Genomic DNA, 21,086 nt, shown 5'->3' with positions numbered 1-21,086 from the left:
ATTGGTTACCTCCATATTGGTACGCACACCCCTGGAGCGCCAGAGAAATGTAATTCTTAGGGTTGGGAATATGAAGGATCACTTGACCGTTAACCTTTTTGATTTTTTCTTTCTATTTTGATATTTAGGGAATACATGAAAAATTTTTTTATTTCAGTTTTGTAATTTTTCATTTTTTTTTCTATTTTAAAAGTTAGGAAAATATGTAGAGTTATAAGGAAAAGCTATATACAGTAGGGTTGGATTAGTTGAATTATTTATGCGACTGTTATTTCATTCTAATACAGAAACAGTACAGTATTCTCAATCGCGATAAACAAGAAAAGCTGATTGCAGTGGATGAAAATGTCAAAAGCTGATTTACATAATAAATGCTGAAATTTACAATAAGCATCGCAAAACAGATCATTGTAATATGCTACATGTATCACTTATATATAGATTAGAGGAAAAGTGACGCTGGGTTTCGATAAAGTTTTCAGCTACCAATTTTTTTTGGTTGGGAACAAAATGCCGAACCACATGATAAAGCAAGATTCAAAATCAATCACCCAATTCTAACAGTTATCCATTCCAAACCTGCTTAGCATTTTTTCATAACTAGTTGGGGGTTTGCTAACATATCGTGATATTCAAACTTTATAGAGATGTTCTTGAAATACACACAAAAATAGTAGATATCAGTAGTTGACAAAAACATACGAGGAAAAGGTAGAATGCATTTCACATGAAAAATTTGAACAATGGATATTTAAAAAGAGTTACTATTAGCTCAATACATGTCCCTTGCCCTTTTTTCAATTCCATTAACTATTTGAATACGAAAAAAAAACGGAATACATGGATATACAGAAAATAAGGTACTCTCGAAGTATGTGTACCAGGTTAAGGTTAGGCTATAATTTTATTTTGATTTTCCTTATTTTATTTCTATTACGAGTTCGGGGACTGTCTGTGTTGGCATATTGAACATTACCCCTGCTCATAGGTTTCAGCCCCTTTACACAACTTGATGTAAGTAAAATAAGCAAATAAAATTATTTAACCCCATGTTGGTACACACACTTCTGGAGCACCGGAAATAATGCTACAAACTTTAATACATAACCATGAAACAAAAAATTATGCATTGAGTTATTCTACACTAGAAGTCTTTATAGTCTTGTGAGGTTTTGACACTTCATTAGTCATTTGTAACTATGTTCATAGAGTAATTAAATTTCTGAGTAAAATTTCATGTGTAAGAAGCTTGAATTTTTTTTGTTTTTTCATTTTTAATATTTTTTTTTTGAGTTTGAGGCTTTTTTTATTTTTTTTTATATTTCAAAAATCAAGCAAATATACAAAGTTGCAAAGAATACTTATATACAGTAAAAATAAAGGGCGATTCAAATCAAGCGAGATTGAGAAAAGCAGTTGTCAATCACGAGAAAAAATGACACAAATAATGAAAGTTGAAATACCATAAAAATTGCAACTACATATAAACTTCCAAATCTGGCCAACATAAAAACAATACACATATTAAATATATTGGACTGAAGTTCTGGAAAAGCTTAAAATGAGTTTGTTACAGTTAACTAAAATAGTACATAAAAGACTAAAGCATTAATGCAGCACGTAATTTTAAAAAATAATAGGGAAAAATAATCAAAAATTTCTAGAAATACAAGGACTTGTATGAGACAACTGTGAAAACATACAAATCAGAATTTGGTGTAGAATTTCACAAAATGCTCTGAATTATTAAATATAACGTTTTTTCAACAAATTGTAATGGCTACCCTAAACACTCATCCTACCAAGATTATTGGCTGCCCAGATACATATCATTCCACCAGGGAGAGGTCAAATCTTGTGAGGGATGACTGGAATCTTTGCTGAAGGGAGGTGACCAAGAGTCAGTTACTAAGGTATGTTCAGGGCCGGTGATAGGAACTGTGGGGCCAATTAGAAATCTGATGACAGGGTCCCTACTCTTCATAGTAATATTTATAGATGTTTGGTACTTTATATAAAATAAATTTAAGGTAATGTGGATGCCTTTATTGTTTTTTCCGCAAATGCGGTAAACATTTATATCGAGGATTAAATGGTAAATAAATTGTTCATTGAATACGGTGGGATATTAGGAGCACTAAATCAGTTATGTCAAGTATATGTGGCGCTGAATTTTAATTTTTTGTAACATATCGAATAACACAGAATAAAGACCATGCGGAGCCCCTTCAAGATGCGGGCCCAATTTGATAAAATCGGTCTAAAACCGGCCCAGACGAGGTTTCTACAATCCAAGTCTTTGCAAAGTCAGCATTTTACACAAAAAAAAAATAATATTTTTGCCTTAATTCTACTATTACTGAACAATCAATAACAGTCTTCAAGAGTAATATTTCTAAAATTTAATCCCTTCAATACATGTGCATTTCCATAATGTGTTGCGGAATAATGAACCGCAGGATCATTCGTCATTCAGTCTGAGATTATAGAAGAAATTTAATGTTGAACTCTTTAAACGTTATTTGACAGTAAAAGTTTGTGGCATGTCGGTGCAGAATTTGTATCTTAGCAATGTCTTTAGAATGTGTTCAGTTCGAGAAACTTCTCATCTTTTAAAGTAGCTTTTAACGAAGATCATCGGAATCTGAAAAAAAATTGTTTATTCAGATGATGCTGAAAACTGTCCTCAGTAGAGGAATATCATAACAATTTTTTATGTGATGTTTGAATAAGGCATTAGACAAGCAACATTCACAAATCTTAAATACTGTTCATTACAAATGAAATTGTGGGAAAACCTGGTTGAATTCCTGCAAACATAATAATATTTCAGGGGTAATTGATCGTCCACAAATATGTAAAGACCAAGTTCAAAAACGAAGCCAATTACTCACAGCACAGTGGACATATCGAAAACTGAAAATTCAGGGGAAACATAAATCATGAAGACAAAATGAGTTATAGTTTCATCCAATATGCCTCCAAGAATTATTTTAGAAATATAAAATGCTCATCAGGGATATAAAAGACAAGAAGTCAAGTTTGTGAAGCTGAAGGAATGTTTTTGTCAATGGTGATTCACGTACCGTCATCATTTTCATGTTATAGAGGTTCATTCTATTGTGGTTCTATTGCTTGGTTTCCACCTGCTGCACCAGCTTCTTCTTGTTCATTTTGCCCCTTAAAAAAATTTCAATTTTACTGTCTGGCATATTTTTTGTCATCATTAATCTGCTATAAAAATGCAGACAAATATCAGTCAGATTGTTCCATATGGTTTAGTGGTTGAATATCCCACAGTTCCTGATCTCATGGTATAGCAAAGTTTCAATAAGTATAGGTACATCACATTTTGGGGCTTGGTATCAACATGAAATAACTTTTACATATTTATCTTGGGGAGGAAAATCCGATACCACCTCTTATTTGAACCACCTTACCATGGCGAGGAGTCCAACAATCCTCCCCCACGAGATGCGACCCCACGCATGGTAATCAGAGGTATGGTGGCCAGCGTATAACATAACACTTATCATGATGCACCACACTGCCGAGCCTGTAATTGTCTATTACATCTTGTAAGAGATAGTTGAATAGAGACATATGAATACTTATAATTATAGAAATTTGAGAATAAATAATAATCAAATCTTACTATTTGCTGATTGTTCTGATTTCCTCCATCCGGTAGATGCAGATTCCCAATATTTGCTCCAGCAAAGTTGATAGGTGGAGGTCCTCTGCGTTCTATAAATATAAATAAAATGTGTAATGTGAAAGATATTTTTTTAACATCAAACTAAATATATATATATGGTCATATCTATAAAATACCTCCTGAAAGCGTGATGTATCCAGCTAATGTTACTTACAGATGAATATAATATTGGTAAAAGTAAGCGCTCAAGATATTACGCAGCTAATGTGTGACGTTCCTTAAGACTTCAATATGCAGAAATATTAAATAGAAAATTCAGATAATAAACATTAACTTTACATAATACGAGGGTGCTAGCGAGGATGATATTGCATTCGTTTCCCTTTCAGTAATTATTCATAACTAGCTCCCCTATGAAACAATGAAGAGTGAACAACATGATATGGCTACCTGCTGTGCCTCTGAGATATAGATATTTGTGTGAATTATCCACCAGTGTCATGAATTACTCACCTATTGGTTCTAATGGGAAATCAAAATCACGATTGCAAAATTCAGGTTCATCACCTTCCTTAACCATCTCATATCTTATGTTACGTTGGGGATATTCTTCCAGAGGGGGGAGAAGACGGAACATGTATTCATTTCTTTGCTTTCTAACAAATGTTTTGTCTACCAGGAAAGTATGGCCATTAAGGTAATTAAAATGCAAGTCTTCCTGCCCGCCATCAATTTGGAGTTTAATGTGAACTCTGTCTCCAGTTTGTAATAAGATTTGGGGAAGTCGAATAGGCACAAGTTGTGCTCCTAGGTCTTGGAAGTCAGATCTGACATTGCTTGGAACAGTCTCACCACAAGTGAAAAATGTGAAATGAAATTGGTTTTTGTTTAGAATATAGAGACGATGTTCAATAAGAAGCTCCACTGTTCCAAATAGCAACCACCTGATGAGGGCCATAACTCGACTAAATTTTCTGCATCGAAATTCTATGCTGTTATTCTCTGTGATTCGGTCAGGATTAATAATGTCCCAGTCAGTTTTACTTGAAAAATGTAATATGTCAATTTTGTCTTTCTCTAGACCGACACACCATGACTGAATTTGCACGATTGCATCTTTGAGCAATTCAGAATCTGCACTGATATCCAAAACTGGTGTGATACCGATGTATTCTTCTGGGCATATTGAATTATCGATCCCAACCGACATCCAGACCTTTGTTTGTTTGTCGAAAGTTCCATTAGGAAACATGACTTTGCATTCGTTCAATCTCATGGAGCCACCGGCAACTCCAATGTTTTCCCCTAAAAAAAGTAATGTGCTTTTTTAAGCATTTATTAAAGTGGTCTGATGGTTCTCTAAAGCTCCACAAGAGAAACTTCATGGTTCCATAGCCTATTTATTTTTTTACTTATTGAAATGCTGACTTGGCTAATTTTGGAACCATCCAAAGAAACAATAACGGCATTAATAAAATTTAACAACATAGCGCCAAAATGTGCAATAAGACGATAATTCAAATATGACATTATCTATAAGTCTTAATACAATGCAGCAAAAACAACCCATTCATTAAATAAGACAAGGCTCCTGAGGTATGTGTACCATATGTGCACCAAGATGCCGCACAGCCTGAACCCTAACCTGGTACACATACTATGTTCAGGTTGTGCGCTATCTTGGTGCACATACTTCAGGAGGTCAGAATTTACTCAGGAACACTAATCGGTAAGTAACAATGTGTTTTGTGATAAGATTATGGTGGGTCTTCGCAAAAACCTCAACCTTTTCATGTGCCCACATTATACAAGAATTTTGAGAACCCTTGCTCTAAGTAGTCTGATGTAACATTTCGACACCAGTTTTAATATTCAAATATTTATTGGGAAAAAGGAGTCATAGGCTATAAAACGAGATGATAGAGACACTGAAAGTATTGTTTAAAAATTGAAGATGACTCTTGCTAATTACTGGAATTAAACGTAATACCGTAAGCAGTTGGAGTGAGAAGTGGGTATTTTATCATGTATTGAAGCAGAAGTATTTCTTTGGATGGATAGAGCAAGCTATTATTATTATCTGCCTTATCGGCTTTCCTTTCCCCCGGGACAGATATGTAAATTATATCTTATCCATTGGAAACACTTTAGTATTGCACTAAATCCTGTAAATCAGAGCTACTTAGCTATATTTAGAAAAGATCCTGATGCAAAAATTTAAAGTTACTGGTTGTCAATTTGAAAACTTGGGTCATTAGCAAAGTAGAATTACGAGACATCCAATTCTTGAGTCAAGTCTCTTTCCTGGGAAGTTTTAAAGCTTGTGTTACAGGCTGAGTAACTGTCATGAGACGGGTCACTGAACAATCGAGTCACAAGTCAAACCGCTGCAGTTTCTAGAGTCCTCGTATCAGTGGCTCTCTTAAAAAGCCGTGAAATAAGTGAAATGTGTCACACAGTATTTTTTCTATGTTGCGTAAAAATATTTTGAAAGTTAAACTTGGATTCAATAATATATTTTTAACGTTGATGTCAACATGAAAATGTCTTGTTTTGAATTGTTAATGCAAAAAGCTACGAAATTTGACATTTTAAAACAACATTGATATGTATGCCAAACCACATTTGATTACTTTTTTTTTGTTATTCCAAAGAGTTACTCGAGTCTGCCCAAACCTACTATGATGGCCCAAGATGATCATTTAATATGTTATCTGAACAACATTACAGGAACAGTGCAAATTGCACCCATATGTTTTCAGAATGAAAATGGGAATGATGGCCCAACACTGAACTGATACACTCACTGACTATTTATTAAAACAACAAACAAGATGAATTATAAGATTGCTACTTCATTTAATGAATAATGGTCGTAACTTACATTTGATAAGATTCTTTGACTGTGTTTTGAGGCCAGAGTTTCCCCATTTATCCTTTGCCCAGACTTGAAAACGATATGTTTTACCAAGTATAGGTGACTTCATTCTATACTGAGAAATCTCTGTAGTGTGAGTCTCTCCAAGTTTCACATCATCACAGAAGATTTCTATGTTGTATAGAACGTTGCTGTCCGGTACTTCATTCCAAGTCAAGAGAATGTCGGATCCGCTTCTTTGAGATGAAACATCTTCAATTTGTGACAAAGCTAAAAATAAAGTAGTGATTTAGTCTGATACAACTGTCTATAAATAGAACATTTTAGATGTAATAACAAAAATATTGCGCAATTAATTACACATACTGACTGGAAAAATGATTCGAACAACCAATGAATATTTCACAGTTTAATTAAGAATAATTGAAAAAATAACCAAACAATTCCATATCATTTCTTTTCAAAATAAAATACATCAAATCACCCAAAATAAAGTATTTTGCAAAATTGTTATATAAAAACTATTTCCTAGGAACCATCTAATTGCACTTTGTATTAGAGATCAAGTCTAATGGTTACTTTATGAGTTTCTAGATTTTTCTCTTTCAGGTAAATAGTCTCAATTCAAATATTTAATTTCACATGAAAAAACTGTTGGTCATTTCTGAAATTAGTATTTTTAATTTTTCACACCCCTGTTATATAATTATATACATTTAATCAGTGGTCAACAATGTGCGATCTTGAGTGGTTGATTACACTAGGACTAAAAGTAATATACTTTCTAGTCATATTAAAGCAAAGGCATTGTTTTTGTTGCCATTTCTACTAAAATGTGTTTACTGGGGAGCTGCTATCAATTTTACCACCATCTGTCAATACAGAGTACGATGAAGCTCATCAAAAATGACACATATGACACCCTCATGGTATTGTAGCTTACTTTGTGGCTACAGTGCTCAGTTTTGGGAAATCCTATTTGAGCTCTGAGTTTAGAAGCGTTCATAAACAAATCATGTCTGAATAGCTATTAACCAATCCTTCTTCAATTTAGAACAAGAGCGGGTGACAGGTCACATGTGAGCCACAACCCAGCCCGCCAAGCCAATTACCGGTAGTTTGGCCCTTGTGAATAATCAGATTTGTACCCATCAAAACAAATACTAATCCAATAGTTAGAAAAGCGCTCAAATAAAGTAAAGTACATAATAGAAGTGAGCTGACTGATGAACATTTGAGAGTTGCTTCTGTCAAAGCTCATGGGAACAAATTATACGAGAACCCAAAAGTTGGAGTGTCCCACTAAAATGTTGAGTAAATTTCCATTATGGAAACTTTTTGATTCATTGTGCACGTGAAAACTAAATTGTTTTGTGTGGCTAGATCCCCGAAGTTGGTTGCGCAAGCCTAATTTTAACATGGCTGACAAAACTGCGGAAACAAGTTTTTGTGGCAGGGTTGGTGACTTTAGTTTCGTTCTATTCCTGCTTGGGCCAATTTTTTGAAGATAGATTTTTTGATTTATAATGCTTAAGTAATACCAGTGCTTTGCTTTACATAACATAAATAAGTGTTGCATAAAAAATGGGAGTTTGTAAAAAATGAAAAATCTAGCTTCAAATTTATTAGCGACAACTTGCCGGGATAATAAAATCTAGACCATAAATAAAGTGATAGACATTGACTTTGAAGACGAAGATGTTTATATTTGTTCTCTATTTGTTTTTAAAATGAAGTTTTACATGACCAAGTGTTACTAAACAACATTGCAGTCTTAATTCCCAATACGAGATTCATAAATGCAGATCTCGAAGTTCCAGAAAAATATCGAGTAATTGGTCGATTACTTTTAATTATTCGTCTTTGAACTACGGAAGATTCATTGACTAGCGTTTTACTCATGTGGTGTTAGTACAAGACAAAGAGAATAAGTGTTATAGGCTAAATCAATAAATTCTGACCTCAGTCAGTTGAAAGGTCACAAAATTGCATTTCTGCATTATTGAAAAACAGATCAACAAGAGCAAAAGCATAGGGAGTTGCAGTCTAGACCCCTCACATTTTGTTACACAAAACAATTTATGTGAGTGTTTGACTTGGTCAAAGAGTCTCCATTATTCATTGAATATTTCCATTCTTCATAATTAGGAACTGTTAAGTTTCCATTGAACATGACTATAACTGTTGAGTTGAAAATGTGGAATTTAAATTGCTATACTTTCTTTTATTTTATGAAACCAATGGTGATTTAGTGCATCATTTTAATTACAAGCTTTCTCAACGAAAATCATTAATTTGAAGCTGATCCCTATGTTACTCATAATGCTGCCCGATTATATAAATACAGCTAGCTAACTTACTATGCTGAGTTTGCTTTGCAGCTTGCTCAGTTACTTCTTTATCTGATTGTTCTGCTTCTTTTTCAGTCATCAGGAGTTCACTTCTAAAACAAAATAACAGTGTAAAATTATTCTTTCTTTTTTGTCATCATTATATTTATATAAAGTTGGTTTTGCTATTTATTAATTAAATCAAATTTAAATAATTATGCTCTGCTAGTATAATTTCGTTGAATCTTTTGACAATTATATACAGAGCAAAAACTAAGACTGAAATTATGGAGAGAATTGAATACCAATGGATATTAGGAATCAACACAAAATCTCTACTAGAAAGTGACAAAAATAAATTTGTTTATTGAGGCATTTGGAATGGATAATTAATATTTAAAACAAGATTTTAATAAATCATATCTGCAGACAAAACACTGAAAAAAAAAAACGTTTGGGCATACGATTCCGAAAGGGATACGAGCCAAATGGGACTTATTATAAAAGTCCATGAGAAGCTGATCATCGCAAATTGCTCTGTACAGTCAATATAGTAGAACTATTTTTAGTGCATTTTGTCAATACGCTATCACATGCGTCAAATAAAACAAAATTGATTTTGTGTCATTAGCAAGGTGGAGTATAGTGTTTTATTTACTATTGTCATGGTCAAGTACGTTTCAAACCAGACATTTCGGCCCAAACAGATTCGAGTGCCGATATAAGTTTATTAACAGTTCACAAAGCGATAAAGACTCAAACACGGTGATAAAAAATTTAGTTAATTCATTATTCGGATGGAGTATTTTCCTATTGTATTTGATGGAATTCGAGGCGATCTTGAAATTTTTAACACAAAAAAACAACATGTTCTGCAGCAGGAATGGATTTTGAATGAAACGTTTGGGGGACGAAAACAGAAACATACAAAACGAATAAATAGATCAAAAATTATAGGGAATTATCTGGTGCCCGGTGGATATAGATCTTTTATTGAATTTATATTTTGAAAAATCAGAGATAACAGTTGTTTTGTTTGCGTTGAAATTTTAAGTTTGACTCCAGTTCCTTTAATTAAATAACAAATATTCAAACAAATGTTAAAATAACAAAATATTCAATCAGGTTGTTGCATTGTTGATAAATGCATTTCGCACTTGCACTCACGCAGGCTTAAATGTCTGAGCCAAATCATCGTTGTGCAGAAATATCTCTAGGCAATACAAATACCGTACATCAGTTCACACACTACACAGCCATGTCAAAGCAGGCCACTGCTGTGTGTGTGCTAATCATGGAAAATAATCTTTCTGATTCAACATTGCTACTGCCTAATACATTACACACATGCAGGTGGTGGGCATGGGATTTAATCTCCTAATGCTTTAATCAGTAGGCCATTATGCCATGCCTACTTATAAATTACAAATGTAAGTCATGTTTGAAAGTCACACTACTGTTTGATCTAACCTTGGGCTTTTAGCTTCTTTTGAAATCTCCATATTTTCTTCAGTACTCTCTGAATTGCTAATTCGTGATGTGGCCCCTTAGAAACGAAAATATATAACTACTAAAAAGCAATTATTTAGAACACTAATAACTGTTTTAAGTTATTTAATATTGTCAAACAAATAGTAAATGAATAGCCTGGAAACAACTATATTTACATACTTCAATATTTTTCAAGCAAATATTTTTAGATACTCTAGATTTAGTACAATTTCTGATATCCCAGCAAAGTAAAAATCATTTTTTGAATAAATAGTTATTTTAATTCACTACAATGCAGTTTAAATACAAAAACTGTTAAAAATATCTTATGGTTTAATGTGCTGCAAGATGTGCCAACTCCAGCAGCTAAACAGCAAATTTTATAAACTATAAATTCCAGTCATTTTTGAGATTGAAAATGAGAATAAAAATAATGAATAAGAATTATATAAGGAATCAGACAGAACTAATGCAACATTGATTGTTACTCATTTATCACTGTATACCGTATTTATTCGATTATAACGCGCAAAATTTTGAACTGAATTTTAGGCAAAAATCAATGCTGCGCGTTATACACGAGGTCTGAGAAATGCGGTATTGAAAATGTGGTTTTAAACATCTGAAACGTGCGTGCGCTCGCGCATGCACATTCCAATACAGGACGATTTCGTGCAAGCACACGCACATGCGACAGCTTAGCGTGCGTTTGACATTCGTGCAAGCGTTCGATTTCGTGCAAGCACACGCACATGCGACAGCTCAGCATGCGTTTGACATTCCCGCTGCGTTGAGAATATTTATTTGCCATTATCGTACTGTACTGTAGATACCCATTATATATTACCAATTATCTATTATGGCAAGACAAAAACGTTCTGCATATAGGGCTGCATTCAAACTGGAGGTTGTTGATTATGCGGAAACTCATGGAAATAGAAAAGCTTCTAGAGAATTCAATGTACCAGAGACAAATGTCAGAGATTGGAGTTACCTTATGTGCTTACCAGTAGTTAGTAGAGAAAAAATAAAAAAAAGAATTTTATACCAATTTTCATTCAAAATTTAAAGGTGCGCGTTATACACGAGTGCGCGTTATAATTGAATAAATACGGTAATTCTATTTGAAAAATATCTAAGATTTACCAAATTCTGATTCTGAAGACAAAGTTGGATTTTGTTTGAGAGTTACATTAGTTGCTTCATCTGCAGGTTTTCTTTGACTTTTAAGTGTTTTTTCATCCAGCTCAATCTCTAATTTCTGTAAAGAATAAACTCTTTTATATGTATTTATCGCAAAATGGTCATGATAATAAATGGCAGCCGGAATGGTATCTATTAATTACCATGTTAGTAGTCAATGAGATGTTAACATTGAAACTACAAATACTTGCTAAATAATTCTGATGCCTAATCTAAGAAGTTTTCAATTAATTGAAAAACTTTCCAAACTTGCGTACATAATGCCATCTTTGACAACTCACTAAACTGACAGTCCACACTTGATTGATCGCATTTCATAAAAATGATTATTGTGAAATACTAGCAAATCCAATTCACTCTATAATTTTAGATCTTTGCTTGGCGAAACAGAAACACGAATAAATCTTGGTGATAACTTAATTTGATATGCTTAAATTTTTGTAATTAAAAATAAATTATACAATTTGGGGATTAAAAAATTCACATTGCCTCATATTGTTCTATTTATTGGAAAATAAATAAATCTTATTGGGTGCTCCTGAAGTATTCGTACCAAGATACAAGTACTACCGAAGCGCCCCTTATTGTAATAAGTGAATATTAAACATGATGCGCAACACAATCAAATTGACCATGATAATATTTTGTTATTACCTTAACAATTTAATTTTCATTTGTTATATTATTTTATTTGACCTATGTTCTATATTTTGTTTTCAAACCTCAGATCCAATTTCATCCAATTGATTCTGTAATATTTTTTCATATTCATCTGCAATGTTCCATCCATACAACACCAACTCCTCTGTTACATTAGGAAGCAGATTTGCGAATGCAACAATATCTTCATGATATGCAGTATGATGTTCAAATAGACTTTCACTCATATCCAAGTGATCAATCTGTTGAAATATACAAATACAAAGAACAATCAGACATGAATAAAATGCATAAGAGTTATATTCGTCATAGTTTGTTCAATCTAACATTATTCATTGTAATATTAAAATAGAGCCTGATGTCGAAAAATTTCAGAATCTGTAAAAAACATCAAAAGTTGAAGTCTTTAACAAGGTTTGCAATGAAAAATGCATGCTCAATAAATGTTCAAAATAATTTGTGTTTATAAGAATTGAATGGAGGCAATTTACTTATCTCTAGACCATAGCCCTATTTTGAGCTTATCTTAAAATTTGTAAACCTCGATTTTGTAGAAAACATAGATTCTCGAGGACTACTGAACGAAACATTGAAATGCTCACACAATAACTGGTGAGGAGATGAGAGACTGTTTGACCTTTGGGTAAATAAGCTAATAATCAAGCTGGAATTATATTCTTCCTTCATCACAGTGAAATTGGAGCAATGCTATTGGATCAAAGCACAATTCAGCATAGCTGACAATACTTAGCTGCCAACTATTAAGGAATTACAACAAAGCCATGCCAAACTGCAGACATGAGAATGCTTGGGAAACTGCTCGATTTTATATTCTGTGTTGGTGACAATATAAAAGCATTACTGAGCTAAAATACCACGGACCATGGTACTGAAATACTACAATTAGCAGTCATAAAAATACATTATAAATTGCCAACTTATAGTCAGACTTGATTTGCATTTTTCTGATCTTGCGCATTCATCATATTTTTTGCAACACTGACTGACATCTTTTTATAAAGATATTGATTAAAAAAATTCCAATGTCTGCGATGAAAAATCTCAAAAGTACATACCATTGTAGAACAATACCATATTTATTGGAAAAATTATTGAAAGGAAAACGTTGTGTGCCGCATTGCGGGAATTCAATAATGGCTAATTGAATTGCTCAACAGTGAATATAGTATATTTCCTGACGGAACACAACATGTGCCTATGCACACACAATTTGGGTATTTTACAATTTTACAATGCCTAGAATAGCTTTTTGGTCTTAACACTCCGATATTTTCAATCAAAAATTCGAGTTGCAGATTACCTCTTTTATTTATATATTAATAGGAGCCTGATTGCACTTGAATACATGTGAGATGAAGAAAATTAGTAAAAATACAGTTTACCAACATAATATCGGTGTTTGAATAATCATGAAACAATAACGAAACAACTGGCAATTTAACAAAATTAGCCCTGTGAAATCTGTACGCAATATTATGCGAGAATATACTGTAGTGACTTTTCAAACTCTGGGTGCACCAGCATTTGTGATGCTATCATGAGTGAAAAATTGCAATATGCCATCCCACGAGTGCACACAGATAAAAAATTCCATATTAAATTAAGATATATAATTTGTATTGTTCGAAATAAATAGAATTTCGGATTTGTTATTAATTCTCATTATTTCTTTTTTGAAATCTGTTCCATAATTTCGATTTGATTATCTTGTTCTTACTCATGAACACTTTTACCAAAAAGCAACTTTTTAGGATGATAGGACAACACGAGAATCTTAGGTTTGCATGCATGAGTGTGATGACATAGCAGTTAAGCATTAGACTTGAATATGTTTGCATCACAGGGTACACACCTCGGATTCAATGTGTAATAAATTGAGTGGGTAAAGCCGGAGAAAAAAATTTAAGGTCTTCAAAAATAGTAACCTTAACAGATATCAGTGGATGCTTATCCGTACCTTGCTCAGAGTGAAAGGTGTGAATAAGTATCCAATAAAAAATTTTGTTGAAAAATATATTTAATGAATGCTCAAGAAAAGAAGGATACTTTGCTTATTTGTTTTATAATTTCAAGCAAAATTAACTGAGCTTGGAAGATAACCGAAATAAATAAACGAATTGTTCATTGGATCCAAGTTTATCATTAAATATTTCAAACAAATTTTTATACAAACAAGTTGGCCTGAAATCTATTATTAAAACACAGATGTTTGTGTTGCCATGCAGCCACAACTCCTTGATCTGTAAGGAAATTTAGAATTGGTTCATTTGTGAATCAAAATAGAATTATGAACGTTATTTCCTGAAAAAAAGTTTTTCCCGGATACTCCTAAATTTTGATGTCAAATATGCAAGTAATATTTCATATACCTATCTATTGAATGCAAAAACAAAACAAACTACACAAACTTTACCGAAACACACAGACTTTCTGACTTCACAACAATGGACACTTGAGCAATTATGACATCATAAAGATAAAAGGTAAAGTGAATTTTTTTTGAACAAAATATTTCAATATATATTTACTTTGATATTAACAGGGCCTATTTCAAGTTATTATCACTATAAGCTCACTATAAATTATCACTATAAGATTTGAGTGACAATAAGTACTTCATCCAAAAATTGCTTATCGATTTAAAACTAGAATTAATTTTGAACTCGACTTGAGTCAAGTCTCATAACACCAGACTAGATTAAAGCTATAAAAATATAGATATTTTCACACAGATTTTCAGAAAACCAAATTCACTCAAACTTGTAGGTATGAATTTCGAAAATCAAAATTTTTTTAACCTATGGCCTTTGCTCAAGTTCTAAAATCTGGTAGTTTCTACGGTATTGTATATATAATACAATATACATAGATATAAAATCACTATTGAGAGGAATTGCAAGCACCTACTATGGTTTAAATTTCAGAATATTTTTTCGATTTTTCAACTCGACCCCAATATAAAAAAATCACCATTGGATGAAATTGAAATGCTGCAAGCCATGTCAATTGATCAAGAATATTCATCATGCGCAGCGTTTTTCTTTTGTAGTTTTGAACCCTCAACACTCAATTAGGCTCAGGGGGTGCAGCCAAGCTTTTTAAGGGGTGAGGAGTACGGGAAATTAAAACAGTGTGCTAAAAGTGCAATTCATGACGGCATTGGCTTCTGAAGAATTAAAAATAGTGAGACGTTCATAGTGAAACCCTATAGAAAAATTCCAGGGTTATGTGTATGTTTATCTTTATTCACGTTTAAATAATTAGGGATTCAAAAGTTTCGTAACACACAAATATATTTCTGTTATGTTTCATTGGACCAAGGTCAGACTTCTGCAGAAATACATAATTCAACCATAATTTCATTCGCGTTATATAGTATCATTTCAACATATATGAGTTGCCACTTGCGTAAAGCTTTGTTCAAAGTAGAGGTAAGAAAGCACAATATGAAGAAATTACTATTTAAAGACATGAAAACACATCTTGAAGGCTTTGATATATAAAACTGCATTGAGTTTTCATGCAATACATAGTCAGTAAGTCTTCACCAAGTTATGTTCAAAATATATCAAGCATGTTTGTGCCACAGTCCAAAGATTTCAAGTTTAAATCCTATGTCCTTGTAAATAAATGAGGGTGTAATAAATTCGGTAGGGAATTCCAAACTAGAAAATTCGGATATAATTTAAGATATAGTTTATACAGTAATTCGCTTAAAAATTTAATAAAATATTAATATTAATAAAAATTTGCTCAAATAGTCAATTACCATATTTAGTTTTGCACTTATTGTAATGTTAAATGACAAGAGTAGAAAACTTTTATTTTATAATGAGAAGCGCAGGTTTGAATGATTCTTTCAGCTGTTTTATAGGACAAATACAGAAATTTCAAAAAAAAAGAAAATTTTCAAATCTAAATTGTATTCAGAATTTGGTAATTCAATCATTGGTTGTGCAAGATATTGTCTTTATTGTAACTAACTGTTAACTATATTAATTGTGTTAACTGTTAAATATATTAAATAATTATTTGTTAAATATATTAATTAATTCAGTTATCCCATCAACTCCAGAAAGCTTTGTTTAAAATATTCTTAAATAAACTTGTAAAGCTTGATTAAGAATATTCTTGCGGTACAGTATTTTTTTTTATCACATTGACTGCTTGGAAAGGGCCTCGCTCAGAGAAAAATTGATGAATCGAAAACCTACAGTTTTTTTTTATTAAAATGTCATAAAGCTTTATTTAAATATTACTCATACGAGGTTCTAATATCTTAAACTGAGGTTAAAAAGATTGAGGCCTTTAATATTTGCATTACACTTATTCTCAGTGAATAACAGAATACTACAGCAACCGCCAGATTTAGCATTATGCAAGGTAGGCTAAAACCAGGCCTCAAGCCAAATTTCGGCAAATAAATTTGAACAAAAAGTCATCAAATCAAAGTTCTACCCCTTCAATTTTGAAGACAATATATAGCAGACGCCACCAACCTTTATAAAGCAGCGGGCTACTTTCTGAGTACCAACTAAGCTAAGGAGAGCCAATTTGATATTAATGGTATTTAGCAAAGGAGATGTGCTATCAAATGCTATATTTTACCAACACATCTAACAAATCGTGAATATCATATTTCCAACCAAGACCAAATCTGTGTATTCCTCATCAGTACGTGGGACACCTGGTATTGCATGTTCTCCACTCTTGTGTTGCATCTAGTTTGCAACTTGACAACGAAACTCTGAGTGAGTCTTGTTCATACACCACGACACTTTTTGTGTCAACTAGAGCCCTAAAGTGTGTCAGGCCCTGATTGGCTATGAGGTGGAGGTCATTTAGCAGTGTTACAAATTTAAGCTCCATCTGTCCCACATCAAGGCTGAATGTTGCTCAATAATTCTTGACATGTCCAAGTTCCATTAAAAAAGGTTAGAAATGAACGACACGCATAGCTCCAGCTGACCTAGTGTGTGTGATGTCATAATTGGAATGACATGTGACATTACCGATGTCACCTATAGAAGAGGCTGACCGTTACAAAAATTAATATATTGTCATTTCCATTTTTCACATAAAGTTTAAACAAGAATAGCAAGAATAAAACTAGAGCTGCGTGCAGCTTTAACAGGCTTCCCGCGTAAAAAAAACTGAAGACGCGTTTTGCTCACTGGAGCGTGAAAGCGTGGTCAGTCATGCATAAAATTTGCAAATTATGATGGGGGACCTATTATCTGCATGTGATGTAAATTTCAAGTCTCTAAGTAGTGTCGTTCTCGAGAAGAAGATGAAAGTGTAAAATCCTATATTGCTCACTGGAGCGTATCGCCGAGGTCACTCATGCGTATCCTTGACATCTCGTATCCGGAACATGTCCATTAATCATTGTTATGAATTTCAACCCAATAGCATGTATCAATTTTGAGAAATCGCAAAAAAACTGAGAACGCGTTTTGCTCACTGGAGCGTGAAAGCGTGGTCATTCATGCATAAAATTTGCAAATTATGATGGGGGACTTATTGTCTGCATGTGATGTGAATTTCAAGTCTCTAAGTAGGGTCGTTCTCGAGAAGAAGATGAAAATGTAAAATCCTATATTGCTCACTGGAGCGTATCGCCGAGGTCACTCATGCGTATCCTTGACATATTGTATCCGGAACATGTCCATCAATCATTGTTATGAATTTCAACCCAATACCATGTATCAATTTTGAGGAATTGCAAAAAAACTGAATACGCGTTTTGCTCACTGGAGCGTGAAAGCGTGGTCAGTCATGCATAAAATTTGCATTTTATTGCTAGCTGAGAACTTCTGCACATTTGAGGTGAATTTCAAGTTTGTAGGACCAATTTGAAAAAAAAATAATAATAATAATAAATAATAATAAAACACAGGAATACAATAGGTTCCCTGCTGACAAGCAGCGGGAAGCCTAATTAATAGATGTTGCTTACTGATAAGCGCCGTTATTTCAGTTCTATTAAAACAGACCAGCAGGCGACTCATATGGTCCCGTGGGCAACGTGTTGGTGACCCCTGGTATATAGTATACCGTACTAATTTAAATTAATAAAATAGTTATTACTCAATAATGCTACTTTTTTATTATAAAAAAATTATGATTTGATATACATATAGCTAATTTAAATTTAAAAAATGCAATGATAATTTTGGTAATGTTTGATATTATCAATTGAGCCATTCCCCTTAGCACACATATAATTCTCATGAATAGAAACCGGTTTTCTAGTGCAATAAGGTTTTATCACAGCCTAAGTTTGGCTCATGATGACATCAGAGTGGATTGTAAGGAACTTTTATGACTTCATATTTTAAAAGTCACTTCACAAATGGCATAGCCTAGGGCTGGCTCTCATGGTCTAAATCCCGCCCTGACTACAGCTAGCATAAATGTATAAAATACAATAACAGAAAACCCAACTATTACAATATTTCTAAAATTAATCCTTTTCCACAAAAACAATATTGTTAACCTAATTATGCCCCGGTAGTTAGATGTTCCTTCCCTTTTTACCAAAATTGCCCAATCAGGGAAACAATGAATTTATTTCTAAGTCAGTTAAGAATCCTTCATTTTATTTAACTTTCCATGATAGTTTACTCAACGAAATGCAAGTAACAATACCTTACAGATATTGCTATATAATGGAGCTAAAGAAAAAGTTACTATGAGTAGATCATTCTGTCACACCTCTGTGTTATTTCCCAAGGATGATTTGAAGGCTTGTAGTTGATCTGGTGACAGGTTACATTCTTGAATGTTCAAGTATTCAACACAGGATTGATTGGAAAGTATTTGTCCAACTGATGATAAACCTTCAACTCCCATGTTTGTGTTGCCCGCAAGCCACAACCGCATGATCTATAATAAAACATAAAATGATTTAAGATCAGAATAAAATTGTTGAAAAATAATCTCGTTGGGCAAAATGTAAAAATCTTTTAAAAATAAAAGCCACTGCTCAAAACTTTAAATCTTGGGCAAAGAAAGATAAAATATTTCAAAAGTGAATTAAAATAGCAAAATCAGCAACAGATTATGCATTGGCATCTAAGGTGGGAACAGCACTGGGATCCGGGCTGTCAGATTTTCACATGTGTTGGCAACAAAGATGAATTTAAAATGATAGTTTTTAGTTTTTGAAATCCTAAGTGAATGAAATAGCATTGCTAAAATTGAAAAGGTCACTAACTCAAATTAGTGTTATGACCATTCCACTGTCTGAATGTTTTAGGGTTTGAACTTCGTGGGCTACAATACTGAGTGTACAACTGATTTTACTAACCCTTCACAAGGAAAACTCCCTGATTTGTTTAGTTTCATAGATTGATAAGCTTATTTCACAGGGTCCACAATACTGAGCGTGAAATTAATTTTACTATTCAATTGACAAGATAAACCCACTGATTTTTATATTTTCATAGCTTTGTTGAGCATGAATTATTTGAACATAATGGGATTTAAAATCTACCAATCGAAATAACGCTATAAATGCCACTGGGATGGTAACAGTCTCCGGAAAGGGTCACATCCACAAGCAATAAATAGTTGGGAACAACTGTTCTATATATAGTAGTATCTCACTAAATCACAGTTGCCACTTGTCGGGAACCTTGTTCAAACTAGAGACCCGAAACACATCCTAAGGAATTTATTATATAAATTTAATCTGTCTGATGTTTCGCTTGATATGTATTCAATAAGTCTTCCCCAAATTATATTCAACACAAAACAATTTTGTTTGAGCCATAGTTCGAACTAATATATAATATATATAGTAATTTGAGTTATATAGCTAAATTCTAATATATAGTAGTAGCTCACTAAATATCAGCTGCTGCTAGCCTAGAGCCTTATAAAAAGTAAAGTCGTGGAAACACATCATGTAGGATTTAATATTAAAAATTAACCTGTATATTGTTTCATCATATTATGTTTAAGTTATATCAAACAGGAATAATAATAAAAGAAAAAATACTATACACTATTTGGCGTATTTCAGAATCAAATTATTGTGTTTATTTGAAGCATCTTTATGTCTCTCACAAAACAGAAAAACCAAATATTAATAAAAATTTGCTCAAATAGTTAGGTATTGTATTTACTTTTACACCTATTATAATGTGGAATGACCAGAGTGGGATATTTTCATTTTATAATGAAGAGAGCAGGTTTGAATGATTTATTCAGCTGTTTTATAAGACAAATACAAAATTGTCAAAAACAAATAGAAAAATTTTCAAATCCAAACTGTATTCAGAATTTGTTCAAACATTGTCAAAGCAAGATGTTTTCTCCACTCTCAACTGTTAAGTATATTGATATTCATTGTGGCTTATGAATTATTATTTCATGGCCATCAGTTGAAGTAAATTTGCTCAGTCTAAATCCAGCTGAATTGCAATGTTTAGTTTCAATAAACAGCCGTAAATATCTATTTCCATTTCTAACTTCTCAACTATATATAGAATTCGATGAAGTTCACATCATTAAATAGTAAACTATGTTGAAATCTCAAAATCTCATCAATTAGCATAATCAAGCTAAGCTTGAGGATTGTGCTTGCGATCACAACCCAGATGACTTTAAGCTGGTTCAAAAGTTTTGACCAAGTGACTCACCAAGTGTGTAAACCCAGTAATGTTCAAAACTACTCATTCTAAAATTGATTGCAATCAACATTTCTATTTATTGATTTTAAAAATAATATAAAAAAGTTATTTTCCAAAATATTCGTATTGAGATATTGAATCTGACCAAAAAGGCCTTTCTTAATTCCAGGCTGTGCAACCTGCAACCTGCGAGACAAGTGCGGCAC

The 21,086-nt window shown here is 32.8% G+C and overlaps 2 protein-coding genes across 2 annotated transcripts in view; both read right to left on the bottom strand.

Annotated features, from left to right (window-relative positions):
• The window catches only part of LOC120330659 (uncharacterized), a 313,252-nt gene extending 293,764 nt beyond the window's left edge, over nt 1-19,488 (bottom strand). Inside the window, exon 1 of the mRNA XM_078114033.1 lies at nt 18,959-19,488. Within this exon, the coding sequence (XP_077970159.1) occupies nt 18,959-19,126 (168 nt within the window). The 5' untranslated portion in view covers nt 19,127-19,488. The remainder of the gene's footprint in view (nt 1-18,958) is intronic.
• On the bottom strand, nt 630-13,230 carry LOC144424412 (uncharacterized). Its single transcript, XM_078113741.1, has 10 exons — nt 13,171-13,230; nt 12,283-12,462; nt 11,504-11,618; nt 10,337-10,412; nt 8,897-8,979; nt 6,543-6,806; nt 4,172-4,963; nt 3,656-3,747; nt 3,087-3,180; nt 630-2,644 (listed from the first exon to the last, which is right to left on the bottom strand). Exons 1-9 carry the CDS (start codon nt 13,228-13,230, stop codon nt 3,118-3,120), a joined length of 1,725 nt encoding a protein of 574 aa, XP_077969867.1. The 3' UTR covers nt 630-2,644; nt 3,087-3,117.
• Nucleotides 19,489-21,086: the final 1,598 nt, after the last annotated feature.

Source organism: Styela clava, chromosome 6 (assembly GCF_964204865.1).
Source record: "Styela clava chromosome 6, kaStyClav1.hap1.2, whole genome shotgun sequence".
In the NCBI taxonomy this organism is placed as follows: domain Eukaryota; kingdom Metazoa; phylum Chordata; class Ascidiacea; order Stolidobranchia; family Styelidae; genus Styela; species Styela clava.
Note: the sequence above shows the minus strand (reverse complement) of the source record. Positions and strands in the feature narration are given on the sequence as shown.

Excerpts from the sequence above, each read along its gene's own strand:
- LOC144424412 (XM_078113741.1), bottom strand. The coding sequence starts at position 13,230 with ATGTCAGTCAGTGTTGCAAAAAATATGATGAATGCGCAAGATCAGAAA. Across the intron at positions 6,807-8,896 it reads TGCAAAGCAAACTCAGCATA|CTTTGTCACAAATTGAAGAT; the intron begins GTAAGTTAGCTA and ends CTTTATTTTTAG. Across the intron at positions 3,181-3,655 it reads ATCAGAACAATCAGCAAATA|GGGCAAAATGAACAAGAAGA; the intron begins GTAAGATTTGAT and ends AATTTTTTTAAG.